At 47.9% G+C, this 14,265-nt stretch overlaps 2 protein-coding genes across 3 annotated transcripts in view; both read right to left on the bottom strand.

Moving 5' to 3' along the window:
• Nucleotides 1-14,265, bottom strand: part of TMEM43 (transmembrane protein 43) — a 268,845-nt gene that overhangs the window by 42,941 nt on the left and 211,639 nt on the right. The window lies entirely within an intron of this gene.
• Nucleotides 3,130-14,265, bottom strand: part of LOC142468256 (netrin-4-like) — a 41,456-nt gene continuing 30,320 nt past the window's right edge. For both annotated transcript variants that reach the window (XM_075574607.1, XM_075574606.1), the window contains exons 5-10: nt 12,017-12,205; nt 9,580-9,793; nt 8,304-8,437; nt 7,924-7,992; nt 6,680-6,850; nt 3,130-4,697 (exon numbers count right to left, since the gene is read on the bottom strand). In XM_075574607.1, the coding sequence (XP_075430722.1) occupies nt 4,561-4,697; nt 6,680-6,850; nt 7,924-7,992; nt 8,304-8,437; nt 9,580-9,793; nt 12,017-12,205 (914 nt within the window). In that variant the 3' untranslated portion in view covers nt 3,130-4,560. The remainder of the gene's footprint in view (nt 4,698-6,679; nt 6,851-7,923; nt 7,993-8,303; nt 8,438-9,579; nt 9,794-12,016; nt 12,206-14,265) is intronic.

Below are 14,265 nucleotides of genomic sequence, written 5' to 3'. Positions count from 1 at the left end.
GCACGCCTCAGCACACATAAATTCTGACTTGGATTCCCTGGGTTCTACGATGCTCATTACCAGATTTAACCAATCGGCAAATAACACTATCAATTTTGAATAAACACTTGAGACATACTTTTGTGTGATCCTGCTTTTAAAAACGGCATTATAAAATAAATCTGATAGGTTGTATACAGACGAGTCAAACAAATAAATAACTATATAGTAAACTTAAGAATATCTGATGAAAAACTTCTGGATCATAAAAAAATATGTGGGAATTTTGCATGCGGACGCTAGATGTATTACTTGCCATCATACATCATCTGGAATGGATTTCAATTAATTCCTTAATGGTAAAAGGGTATATTTATTGTCAGACCACATGTGGTATACTTACTTTCTGTACCCGTGGCCTGCACTGTGCGTCCCCTGTTCATGATATTTTTAGAACCCTGGAGGAGTATTGTCAAGAAACTTCTGATGCATAGTGTGCTCAGACATTTGTTTGCGGATTGTCACAACTGTGTGATTCCAAGGAGCTCAGTATTATGGGACTGGAACACATTCCCTCTTCAATTATGGGTGGAAATAGATTCAGAACTCAATGTAAAAAGAGACTTTCTGGATCTATCAATTGGGATCTCTTGCCCCACAGAGACTCAATAAAAATCTTCATGTGTGAGAGAGAACACAGCGCGCACAGCTGTCTCTGCGGGTGACTTCAGGGATGCATGTCCGTGGAGAAGGCGTCCATTTGGAGCGTTGGCTGCAGATGGCTAGATGATTCCGTATGCACCGAGTGCAAAGTAAAATTACCCCTGAAGAAGCTGGCCAGCGAAACGCGTAGGGTCAACGCCGTGGACTGCCTGATTTCACTTTGCATTCGGTGCATACAGAACTGTCTAGCCATCCGCAGCTAACACTCCTCACAGTCGCCTTCTCCACAGGCGCACTTGATTGACGCCATCCACAGGGACGAGAAAGATACCAAACCGTGCCGGACGCAGGGGAAGGCTCTCCACACGCTGTCTCTGCGTTCCTAGCTGGATCCGACCAACGAGCTCACCATAGTGGGAGTCAAAGATAAAGGCCACGCTGGGCGGTTCCTCTTTCTACAGGTCCCCAGTACACGCATGATGTTTTGAGAAATTCTGTAAGTGTGATTTTAACTGCGCACTATACCTTTTATACCAGTATTACGTTATGATCTGCAACTTATTTTAGAAGTTACTCCCACTTCATCATTATATATCAATACTTCATCTTGTATATCCTTCACCCTGATACACCAAACAAATGATTTACCTATGTGAGCATGGCTGCCGATAGGGGGAGGGGTAGAGCTGAGACGGCCCGGTAGCTGCCGAGGGCCTGTCCTGCTGGCACTGGAAGTTGGGCCAGAACCAACTTCTGCATCCGGCCGCTGGGCCCTGGCTCTTTCCAGCCCATGTGGGCCTCCTGCTTCTCTCTCGCTGGTGTGTGCAGGTGGCTGGCCCAGCTTCCGGCGAGAGACCCGGCGTGAGAGGCAGGCACCCGAGCTGGGGAGAGCCGGGGCACTGCAGCCTCAGACCACCAGCAAGGTAAGTGTGTGTGTGTGGGAGGCGGGGTAAGTATTGTGTGGTATTGTGCGAGTGTGATTGAATAAGAGGTGGGGGTAATTAAGTGATAGCGGAGAGAGTGGGTGCGAGAGTAAAAAGAAATACATGGAGAGAATAGAGGTGGATCTCGGGAGGGTGAAAGGGTGGGGGCTCACAAGGCTGCTGACGTGGGGGGGCGGTAGAAAATGTAGTCCTGGGCACCAGAAATCTGTCAGCGGCCCTGTATGCGAGTGTGTATTATTAGTACACTTGATTTATCTAACTCAAATTAAGAACATCTGCACATTGTTGTTTCTGCTGTTTTCCCACTTTTTTGTGCATAGGTCCTTTTTACACCTATATACACACACGCATGTGTTAAAATACTTATTTCTACACATTGATTGTGGCTATATATGTCGAATCCCATACAATCTCTATTCTCATTATCATTTTACATTTTGATCATGTAATTGGTTTAATTCAGATTTGGGACTAGTTTGTCTACATGAGTTTTTATATATATATTTAAATTTGAATAATCTTTTTGAATTTATCTCTCTGACAATCCCGATGCATCATATTGCATTTATTGCGTAATTATTTGACGGCTGGGATTTTGGTAGCCTAGCAACGTCTAGCTCTTTAATCTATGATTTTGGGCACTTTAAGACATTTCCATTTGAGAGTCACAACACCATGATGAAACGCGTCGGGGACACACGGGACGCATTAGGCGCTGGAACTTTATACATGGACACCGGTAAGGAGTTTTCATGCGGAGGCGGATTTCCCTTGCAAGTATTTGGTTTTTGGACTTCACTCCTGCTATGGATGCTGAATTATAAGAGGGGCTTCTTCCCCAACGCGTTTGTGAGCATACATCTACAGGTGGTCCTCGGTTCCCAAACAGTCTGTTTTCCATCGAACGGCTTATCCGACACCGCATAATGCAGCCCACTGGACGCATTATCCAATGTCGGAACCACTTATCTGCCACTCACTGCCGTGGATTAACATGGACCCTCAATCCGACGGTTCGTTATCTGACGGCGGTTTGCGGGATGGATTCCGGCGGATAAGCGAGGACCGCCTGTATTCGTGTCCTCGGCTGCATATCCACAGATTATTCTCTGTATGCTTGAAAGATTTTTTTACTCTTGCAAGTGCGTTTAATATGTGCGCAGTTTATTATGCGGCTGCGTCAGTACATACGGGGAGGTTAAAGGTTCTTTATAACCTTCACTTTTAAACGTTGAAATGTCTGTGGTTCAATGGCTGAGGGCTTAGAAAGCACTGCTGGCTCCTCCAGAACCGATGGGGTAAAACTCAGGAGTATTTTAGGATGAAATCATTAATTTATTTTACCCGCATGGGGACCAGAACTTGCATTTTGCACAGTGGCATCCTGTTAAATTTCTCCTGCGCCGGACATTCCCTGGGATGAGAGAGCAGCGGTACTGGTGCCCGGGATTCGCACCCAGCTCAGGCCAGATAAAGAATAACATTTTAGACGGAGGGGGGGGTTGGTTTACATTAAATAAAAGAAGAAAACTCAGAACCGAAATGAGCAGTGTTTAAATAGTTTTAAGTTAGATTTAAGTACAAAAAAGAAGTCGCTAGCACATGGTACAAAGTAGACGAGACGGAGCGGCCGCGGCCTACGAAAACTGCCCACAGCACGGCCGTAGGACGAGATACGCTTTCCAGAACCAGAATACATGCAGAGGAATGCAGGCACTGCATGAGTTACACTGCTGATTGTCAGTTGGGGGTCTGGTACGAGGTCATGCTTTGCAGAAGAGGGCGTAACATTTCCTGGTATAAGCCTTAAAGGAGCCGGTTTCTCATCTGCAACGCCGTGGTGAATTGCCGATATTAGTCAATGTGTAGCAGGCCTCTCAAGCACGGAGGGGGTTACATGGGTTTCTGAGAGTTATTTGCTCAAAAGGAGACAATTATATGTATGTACAGTACAGAGCAATGTCCAATGGTAGCAAAGGGGTAACTATACCTGTTTTGGAAGGCTGATAATGGCAAAGCTGCAAGATGTCATTTTACAGACCTCCCCCAAAATGTATCCAAACTGATACAGAATGTATCAGTTATGTGTATGAAGATTAGAATAAACATGCTGTTTAACCTTCTAAACAATGTAACCTCAAAGTGTTAAAAATATCTATTTTTTACAGCCGCCGCGCAAAATGAGTGAAATCATCACTTTCTATGTTTTGTTTCCAGAAGCGGGGGTGGTGGCTGCCATCTTGGGCCTGTGATGTCACGTGCGGCGCTGTAGGTATCAGGGAGTAGTCTCACTGACTGGTTTCTGCTTCCTACGAACAACACAACAGGGCTGAATCAGCAGCCCAGTGATAATGTCACGGTCTTTGACGCAGGTTTGAATCCCAGGGTCCTCTTTCCTTGTGACCTTGGGGGTCTCCTTTACGTCCCCATGCCTCCTGCTCCAAAAACGACATTGTGTGGCGCGTTCTGCCCATAGAGCTTACAATCTATATACAGCACTGAGTACATTGTCCATGCTATATAAAAACACACACATGGGTGTGTGTCTCTTCCCACCCAGGACGGGTGTTGCCTTGTGGTCGATGTTAGAAGAAGCCCAGGGAATATTGTGGAATCTCACACTTTGGGCCCTTTCTAAAAATTTGTATTGCAACAAAATGACATCACAAATCCAAGATGGCGCTCACTCTGGCATGAGAAATAAGGGGATCCCAACCGAGGGATTTCGATTGAATAACTTTGTACAGCTCCTTTTGGTGTGTATGTATTACACGCACTGCGACACTGCGCAGGTAACTGCCCTGTTAAAAGTATATGTACTATCTTTGAGCTTGGCTGCGATCTGTCCTTCTTCCCATCATCATTACATGTCCGCTAGGGAGAGGCAGAGAGGTGTGGTCAGCGTTGTAAAGTCCCCATCATCTGAGCTGTGCCTGCTCCCAAATTAGTGAGGACTCCTGTTCTCCGGGCAGCTCTATTTGCAGCCGGACCGCAAGATGTCCGCTGCTTGCTTCCCCCAAACCGTCTTCCAGGGTTTCACCAGACTATTCATATTCACCAGCAGTTTGCTGCTCCGACTGTCCTCATGTCCAGCAATCAGGTAGTCAGCCCCTGAAAGATTAAATGAACAGGTCACTTAGCGGGTTTGTCCAACTTAACCCCACACAAGGAAATATTTAGTGACCAACCACTGTCCCTTATATGAGGGTCACAAATAAACATAGTGTAACTAGCACCCTAAAACAGGTTCAAATAATCCTTAAAGTATTTGTTTGTATCATGTATGCCAGGGGTAGCCAACTCCAGTCCTTACGTCCCACCAACAGGCCAGGGTTTCTGGATATCCCTGCTTCAGCACAGGTGGCGCCAATCAGTGGCTCCGTCTTCAACTGTTTTGTTTAACCTATTAAACGGCTGCTGTCTTCAGTTCAATGTCATCCTAGGAGGGACTGACCCTTTAACACAGCGGTGCGCAAACTGTGGGGCGCGACCCCCAAGGGGGGCGCGACACAGCCGACGGGGGGCGCGGGGTTTACAGAGGCCCCGCGCGCATCCCGAAGGCACTTAAATTAAGTGCCGGGGGAGCTGCAGGGCCTCTGTAAACCTAACTTACCGTGGCTCCGGCGGCTTCCTCCCTGTGTCGCCATGGCAACGCGGCGTCAAAATGACGCTGCGAGGTCATGTGACGTCACGTTGCTATGGCAACGTGACGTCATTACGCCGGAGCGCGGGTAAGTTGGGGTTGGGAGGGGGGCGCGGGAGTGAGGGGACAGCCGGCAGGGGGGCGCAGGGAAAAAAGTTTGCGCCCCCCTGCTTTAACACATAGAATCATGCTTACAATAACACACATTCCACTTCTCTGTAGTCTAAGAGATAATGGGGAAGAGCAGGGTGGCAGACCTGTCTGAGACATGTGAATGTGCTCACACGTGATATTGTTATTTGATTTCTTTTTAAACCTGGGGACCTGAACAAGAAAAGGTTAATAAAGTGATTTCGCCAGCGTGCCGAGAATGGAGAAACTGTCCCTCTCCGTCAAAGTTTAACTTAATATGTTAACATTGTAACTGAAACAAATATTTACAGCATTATAACCGATTTCTGAAACTCCCCCAACAAATATTTAACCCCTCGCAGCCCCTGCCTTCGGTTTGTTACAGGCACAGGAAGGACATACGGCTGAAGGTCAGGGGACTGAAGTGCACGGGGACAAAGTGACAACATGTAGCGTGCATGAGCCTTGCAGCGTCTCCGGTCACAGAGCAGTCTGCACTGCAAGCTGCGTCCACGTGAACAGTCCGATTCATTCAGCTCAACCTGTGGAACGAGACATTTGGACCAGAAACAAGGGACAAAAGCAACGGATCTTGTGCCCCAACCAGCTCAGACCTGCGGGAACAGAAAGGGCACTGTGTCTGTCAGCGTTTTCTGGGAGAGAATGAAAAAAAAAATTTGGCATTCAATACTAGATTCCCCGGTTTAAAGAGCCAGTCCGGCTGAAATATCCTTTAAATCTTTCACACAAAAGGGGTGAAGATGTGCGGGAGATCCATCCGGCAGCAACGCCAAGAATCGCTGAAAAGGAAAATCAACTCATGGGTGCTCAGTAAATGTATTCAGAGGGTCCTCGGTTATCCGACGGAATGCGCCCCGCAAACCGCCGTCCGTTAACGGACCGTCGGAAAGCGGGTTCAATGTTAATCGCCGGCGGATGCGCGAATTCGGCTTACGGAGACTGCATTGTGCTTGTGTTGACCCTTTTACTTCTCATCTGATGTTGGACTGAAGGAGTTAAACTAGTCTTCTTTGAAATGGGAGAATAAGGTGTTACACCACAGCACTCAAGGATGAAAATATTGTATTTTTGCCAACGTGCCACTTTAGGTGCATTGTATGGAAATGCACTAATGTCACTATTATTGAAACGATAGATTACAGGAAAACGTGTCTTATCGTGGTGCGGGTACAAAAAAAAATAAGATTCAGCTCTTTCAAGTAGTAATTTGCTGCATCTAAACTGCGGCTGCTTTCAGAGACGTGTGCGGCTGTGTTACCATGTCATTATTATTTTGGCTCGGGTTGGGAGGACGTACCGGGGTTTAGAATGGGACAGGTGCAGCCCCGGTTGGTCCAGGATTCGGGGTAGATGCTCCTGTTGCTTCGTCCGATTTTGACTTTTCCAGACTTCAGCACCTTCCTCACCTTCACCACGACCTCGGCGTGGGTGCCCTTGTCGTGTGCAGACAGGATTCTTGCCTTTATCACTGAAAAAAATTAAAATAATCGCATGTTGAGACCACAGACGCAATCTGGCCGACATTGAGTGGCTTCTTTTTGCTTGTTCCCAGAACCAGTGGTTGGGACCAGTGCACTCGGACTGGTCGCAGAAAGATATGGGCCATCTCTCCCAGTTCGCTTTGCAAATTATTAGTGCTAAGGACATTTGTTGATTTGCGGATTTAAAAATGAGTAATTCCAAATGTATTCGTGTGCACATTCGCCATCCATTTTCAGGAAATACGCCAAAGTCTCTGCTCCACAAGGCCACGGTTATAGTAGGCGTGACGGCACATGCGAGTTCGCACGCTGCGCAAACTAAGTGCAGCAGCTGATACAGGGCGGCCATCGCGGGCACAATGCAGAGGAACCGCGCGGCAGATTTTTCAAAAGACATGTTTATTTTTTTCGCGTCACGTGAGCGGTTCAGCATTTGAGGGTGCACCAGCCTGGTGACGCGTCCGACATGCCTCCCCATCGCCTCCAGTTTAGTGCATCCCATCGCTTGGGCGATAGGCGCGTGACGCCATGTGCTCCGTCGCAAGCGCCTACTATAATCTTAGCCTAAGGAAGATATTTGCAGTTGGTGATTTGTGGGAAAATGGCATATGTGCACAATTTGTCCAGAATTCACGAACTTGCGTGGCGTTTCTGCGCAGAGATTTAGCCCAGCAAGTAGACATGGGCGAATCTGCCCAAACAAGTTTCTCGGAGTTTCTCACATTTACCCCCCCAAAAAAATCCGTGTCACGGTGTAAAATCTGCAAACGGATTTGGTCGGTTTGAATTCACATGTATTCATCAAAAACCGCCATTCTGTACAACCCGGTGGACAGACCTACAAATCCGTCCCCGGGCTGCGAAATCTGCGGAGAGTATAAGTAATAATAATTAAAAATCCGCAAAAAGCGAATCGTCCTTTTTGAGATCCGCTGAATACCGCAGACCAATAGGAACCAGCTGATCCGCTGCGGATCCAAATTTGCCTTAAACTTTCACCTAAAATTTTTTTGCCCATCTCTACCAACGAGCCCTCACCGCGGCCAGTGCCGTCACTCACCGTACGCATACTTCATCTGGCAGAAATCGGTGACGCTCCCCAACATTCGCTCTTTGCAGATGCACTTTTCTGGAGGAGAAAAAAAAAAAAGAAAGAGATGAGGAACGCGCCTTCAGAAAACTATTCTCAGGAGATTATGTTCACCGTGCAAGTTATCCGGCACTGCGCTAATACAACGCAGGCATCTAACAATTATAAAGTTATATATTCCTCACCTGAAGAGCTTGCAACCTAAGTGTGCATTCCCACATCGAAAAGTAATAAAGTGACTGGCTAAGCCAAGATCTGTTTTCACCCACCCCCCAGGGAAATAAAACAACAGAGGATTTGCAGTATAAATGTTATCACCCAGATCAGCTGTGATTATAAAAGATTTATACCTGGATGCCTTAGAGCAGAAAATCCTTGTTCGCTGTTCCATTTCCAGTCATCCTCGCTCTCATTGGTTGGCGTTTCAATGACCTCAGGGATACTTCCACCAATCGCAATGTTCGGGAAGTGCTCAGTCTCGTAGCTACAGGAGAAGGGACAGATGTGGTTTAGTGATGTCACCGCGTGATGTCACACAGGTTCTCCATGGCCTCTCCTCAGTCCCTGTCACACAGTATTTAAACCACAGGTATGAATATTCCCTGTTTGGAAACGCACACTTGTTAGCTACTCTGCACAGGAATAACGCACAGCTTTAGTAACCACTGTGTATCGCCGGCATTAACAAGGTATAAATATAAGAACACTCCATATGAAACTGAATAATTACATAGTAGATGAGGTTGAAAAAATACATGCATCCATCAAGATCATCCTATGCTAAATTTAGACGACAGATACTTTATCCTATATCTATACTTACAGTATATTGACCCAGAGGAAGGCAAACAAAAAACCCCAGTGACATATCATCTAATGATATCTCATGACGGGACAAATTAATTCCTTCCTGACTCCAAATATTGGCAATCGGATTACTCCCTGGATCAACATCCTTCCCATGTTTCCTTATTTGGAATATTCCTGTATACCTTTCCTTTCTAAAAAGATGTCCAACCTTTTTTTGAACATATCTATTGTATCTGCCATCACAGTCTCCATGGGTAATGAATTCCACATTGTAACTGCCCTTACTGTAAAGAACCCTTTCCTCTAACCTTAAAAGGGATGCCCCCGTGTCGTTTATACTGCCCTTGGGATGAATAGCAAATGTTACTTAATTGAAATAACGTCAGTGCATTGCGGGCATACAGTATGTGACAGTCATGGGACTGAAATGTGCATGCACAGAAATCTGTGGCTGCAAACTTAGACTGCAATAACATAAATGTAAAATATAACCGTAGGTGACCTGCGACTTCCCAAATCTTTCCGTACCGTAAGGCAGGGGGGCTCCACTCCAGTCCTCCCCCAACAGGTTAGGTTTTCAGGATATCCCTGCGTCAGCACAGGTGGCTCAATCAGTCCCTGCTTCAGCACAGGTGGCTCAATCAGAGGTTCAACTGACCCTCAGCCACCTGTGCTGAAGCTGTAATATCCTGAAAAGCTGACTTGTTGGGGGGAGTCGAGCCCCCTTGCTGTAAGCGTCTGTCTGCATGACAAACAGGTCTGGCCCATGATCCGTCTGACCGTGAAGCATTAGAATTATTGGGGGGTAACATATACCTGGTCCGACACTCTCCTGTCTTCAGGTCACAGTCCCTGGCACAGTCACACGGGCTGCAGCCGGGGTCCCCGAACCCCCAGTATCCCATCAGGCAGTGGTCACAGAATGGGCCGGCCACACCGGGTTTGCAGTAACAGAATCCCGTCTTGGGGTGGCACTTCCAGCTTCTGTGTAATGTTTCATTGGCAGAACCAACCGGGTGGCAGGAGCAGGCTGCACAAAAACACCACGCTCATGCATGTGAATACCTTACATGGGTACAGACAGCATATAAGGAACACGTGGACCCTGCTCGGGTGCATGAGACCCCATGTGACCCCTCTCCTGCCTATATTTAGGATTTTCCGGTGGCAATCCCAGGCATTGAGTTCTTGCATCACTGTACCTGTTTCTGAATAACGAAGGACAGACTCAGCCAATCATGGTTTAACATTTAAGTTTAGGGCAGGAGTGACCAACTCCAGTCTTCAAATGCCACCAACATGCCAGGTTTTCAGGATATCCCTGCTTCAGCAAAGGTGGCTCAATCTGTCCCTGCTTAAGCACAGGTGGCTCGATCACAGGCTCACTCAAAGACTGAGCCTGTGATTGAGCCACCTGTGCTGAAGCTGGGATATCCTGAAAACCTGACGTGTTGGTGGCCTTTGAGGACTGGACTTTGCCACTCCTGATGTAGGGTGACCATGAGCCCAGAATATTAGGTAGAGTCCCAGCAGCCCTGGTGTCACATGCAACGTGTTTAACGTGACTCCCCTGCTCCATATTTTCAGACAATCCTTCTTGTTGCTTCTGCTGTTTTAGACGCTCTGTATGAACCCAACCTGCGCTCGCTCGCTCGCTCTCTCTCTCTCTCTCTCTCTCTCTCTCTCTCTCTCTCTCTCTCTCTCTCTCTCTCTCTCTCTCTCTCTCTCCTCTCTCTCTGCGTAACACGAGTTTAACGCACGCACAGTTCCCATTTGTACAGTGTAAACAAACGGCGAAGAGGTAACAATGACAGATTTTTGGGGCCGAAGCCGTTTTTTCCCCCCTGTGTATCCGCATTGCGCGCCCCACTGGCAGCGGGTGAGTTAAAACGCAGAGCAAACACGGGAACCTATAAAGACTCGCCCCTCCTCGCCCCGCTCACAGCTGTGTTTTGCAAACACAGGATTGCTGGATTATTGCGCAAAGAAAGCCGAGAGTTAATTCACTGAGCATTCCTAATGCCCCAGATGTACGGCAGAAGGAGACAGGGGCTTTAGGGAACAAAGGGCTGGAATTACGGGCCCCGTGAGGAGTAAGGCGCTGCTGTCTGTGCAAAGCCCTATTCCACATGAATCATATCACACCATATCAAAACCCAGGAATCTCTTGTTGGGATGTAGCTGAGGGGCAGGTGTGCTCCGGGCCGCTGGGCTGCCTATTATCCTTTGTGTCTGAGCTGTCAGCTAAAGTGCATGGAGAAAGCAGCGGTACTGTGCTTATGTGTTAACCCTTTTGCGGACAAAGGGTTCCCAATGAATTGCTCAGTAACGATTCTCAGTATGCTCATCAGTGGAAGAGTTACATAGTTACGTAGTAGATGAGGTTGAAAAGAGACATACGCCCATCAAGTTCAACCTATGCTAAATGTAGACGACACATACTTTATCCTATATCCGTGCTTACGGTATATTGATCCAGAAGAAGGCAAACAAAAAACCCTGTGACATATCATCTAATGATATCTCATAAGGGGAAAAATAAATTCCTTCCTTACTCCAAATATTGGCAATCAGATTACTCCCTGGATCAACATCCTTCCCATGTTTACTTATTTGGTATATACCTTTCCTTTCTTAAAAAGATGTCCAACCTTTTTTTGGAGATATCTATTGTATCCGCCATCACAGCCTCCATGGGTAATGAAATCAAGGTTAGAATCAAAGTTAGATTCCACTGATTTGATCTGAACAAGTTAACACATTGTAATTCATTCCGTTTGACAGAACACATTATTTCTTGCACAGCGGGATACCATGACAGCCCACGGAGACTGGACACTTATATTGGAGGGGGACTGCATGATAAAGCTATGGGGACAAATGGCTCTGGATTGTATGAGCAGTCCATAAACTTTCGTACAAGGATATCCCTTTCAGAACTGTTCTTGGGGTTACTAGCATTGAGTCACCAGTGCTGAAGCAGGGATATCCTGAAAACCTGACCTGTTGGCGGCCCTTGAGGATGGGAGTTGACCACCCCTGCTATACATGAACTACTGGTCTTCAAGCTTCCCAGCTAAAGCTTTGATCTGTGGCAGTTTACGGGATACATTCTGCAAGAGTACAGCACAGCTGTATGGCTGTGTGATGTGATGCAGGAAATGCAAGCCGACCTGTGCCGTTGCCACCTCGATGCCCCGGAGGGTCCCCTCCTTTCCCATACATCCCACCCCACATCACTTGCTGCTCTTACCTTTGCAGGCTGCGGGGGAGGCGATAGGCTCCCTGCGGTCCCTGTAGTAGCCAGATTTGCACCTCTGGCAGTGATACCCCTCAGTGTTGTGCTGGCAGTTTTCGCAGACCCCGCCGCTCCTCCTCCCTGAAGATAGCCAGACGCTGAGGTCGAAGCGGCAGCTGAGTGCATGACTGTGACAGCGACACCCTGCGCATGGGGAGACAGACACCCAACGCTACTTACTAGAGGGACCTACTTTGGCTTGCAGGCAGGGCTGCCACCACTCCAGGTTTGACCCGGAGACTACGGGTTTCGGCTAGGTATCTCCGGGGCCGGGATGTTTGGTGCAGGGACATGTATGGGGCCTCGGCTCCTACCTTCTCCGGTAGCGGCATCATCCGGCAGTATCTCCCCCTGCATGGTCCCGTCCAATGCCATCGTGTGGCCATGACAACTGGACATCACGTGGCAGCGCGGTTCCATGAGGAGTCACGTTGTCATGGCAACACGGTGCCGCAGGTTGTCCCACTGTCACGGCGCCGCGTTGTCACGTGACGTCCCGTTGTAATGGCATCTTGACGGGACCACGTAGGGAGAGATGCCGCCGGACGATGGTGCCAGAGTGGGTCAGACAGTTCAATATATATAAATAAAAACATTTTAAAGAAAAGCCTCAGGGTTATCATTGGACAGAAGGCGGCAACCCTGATCGCAGGTCCCTGCAGCACAGACGCCAGCACTTTGTCATTTTGGGGATTATTTAAAGTTTCCCGGGTGCAAAAAAATAAAAGATACTGATGCAAAAAGCAGATGGAATACAAACGAATATTGTTATTATAATTTTATTTTTGGTGAATTGTGCTGCGGATTTTCCTCCAGCAGACTTTAATAAGTGACCCTTCTAATCTTCCTATCCCCATGTTAAAGGTGCTTAATATCTCCATATAAAGGTGCTCAACATCCCCATATAAAGGTGCTTAATATCTCCATATAAAGGTGCTTAATATCTCCATATAAAGGTGCTTAATATCTCCATATAAAGGTGCTTAATATCTCCATATAAAGGTGCTTAATATCCCCATATAAAGGTGCTTAATATCTCCATATAAAGGTGCTTAATATCTCCATATAAAGGTGCTTAATATCTCCATATAAAGGTGCTTAATATCCCCATATACAGGTGCTTAATGTAAATCCAGGGCCAGATTTGCTAGGAAGTCTTCTGCTGTTAGACAATGGTCATTGGCTTGGATGGGCTGTAAAGTGTTTTATGGTAGAAGACTGCTTAGTAAATATGGCCCTGTATTTGAGAGGGATCTCTGTAAAGGGAAATGTAATTCACTATATCCATTCCAACATCTGTAATCTAGGCCACAGATTATGTCATTACACTTTGCTGGGCATTGTGAGATACAGCTGTTCCAATCTCTGGGCGGCCTATTTTATGTAGTAAGATTATCTACAATACAAGTCATATCCAGTTGTGTGTGTGTGTGTGTGTATTTGTTTGGGTCTCTTATGAAGTAAATACACTAGAGAAAGCTGCATAAATAGCATATGAAACACACTTATATTGCGCTGGACTTGGCCAGAGAAGACCTGCTGTTCATGGAACCTTTCGGAGTTTGCCAGCGCGGGGAGGATCTGCCAGCGCGGGGGCAGGAGCTGCCAGCACAGGGGAAGGAGCTGCCAGCACAGAGGGAGGAGCTGCCAGCACAGGGGAAGGAGCTGCCAGCACAGGGGAAGGAGCTGCCAGCACAGGGGGAGGAGCTGCCAGCACAGGGGAAGGAGCTGCCAGCACAGGGGGAGGAGCTGCCAGCACAGGGGAAGGAGCTGCCAGCACAGGGGAAGGAGCTGCCAGCACAGGGGGAGGAGCTGCCAGCACAGGGGAAGGAGCTGCCAGCACAGGGGAAGGAGCTGCCAGCACAGGGGAAGGAGCTGCCAGCACAGGGGAAGGAGCTGCCAGCACAGGGGGAGGAGCTGCCAGCACAGGGGGAGGAGCTGCCAGCACAGGGGGAGGAGCTGCCAGCACAGGGGAAGGAGCTGCCAGCACAGGGGAAGGAGCTGCCAGCACAGGGGAAGGAGCTGCCAGCACAGGGGGAGGAGCTGCCAGCACAGGGGGAGGAGCTGCCAGCACAGGGGAAGGAGCTGCCAGCACAGGGGAAGGAGCTGCCTGCACAGGGGGAGGAGCTGCCAGCACAGGGGGAGGAGCTGCCAGCGCGGAGTTCTACGGAGGAAAGTTGGGATTTTAATGCGTAGTGTCAGTT

The sequence above is a fragment of the Ascaphus truei genome, chromosome 17 (assembly GCF_040206685.1).
Source record: "Ascaphus truei isolate aAscTru1 chromosome 17, aAscTru1.hap1, whole genome shotgun sequence".
Classification (NCBI taxonomy): Eukaryota; Metazoa; Chordata; class Amphibia; order Anura; family Ascaphidae; genus Ascaphus; species Ascaphus truei.
The sequence above is the reverse complement of the archived record's forward strand: the minus strand, read 5'-3'. Positions and strand labels throughout refer to the sequence as shown.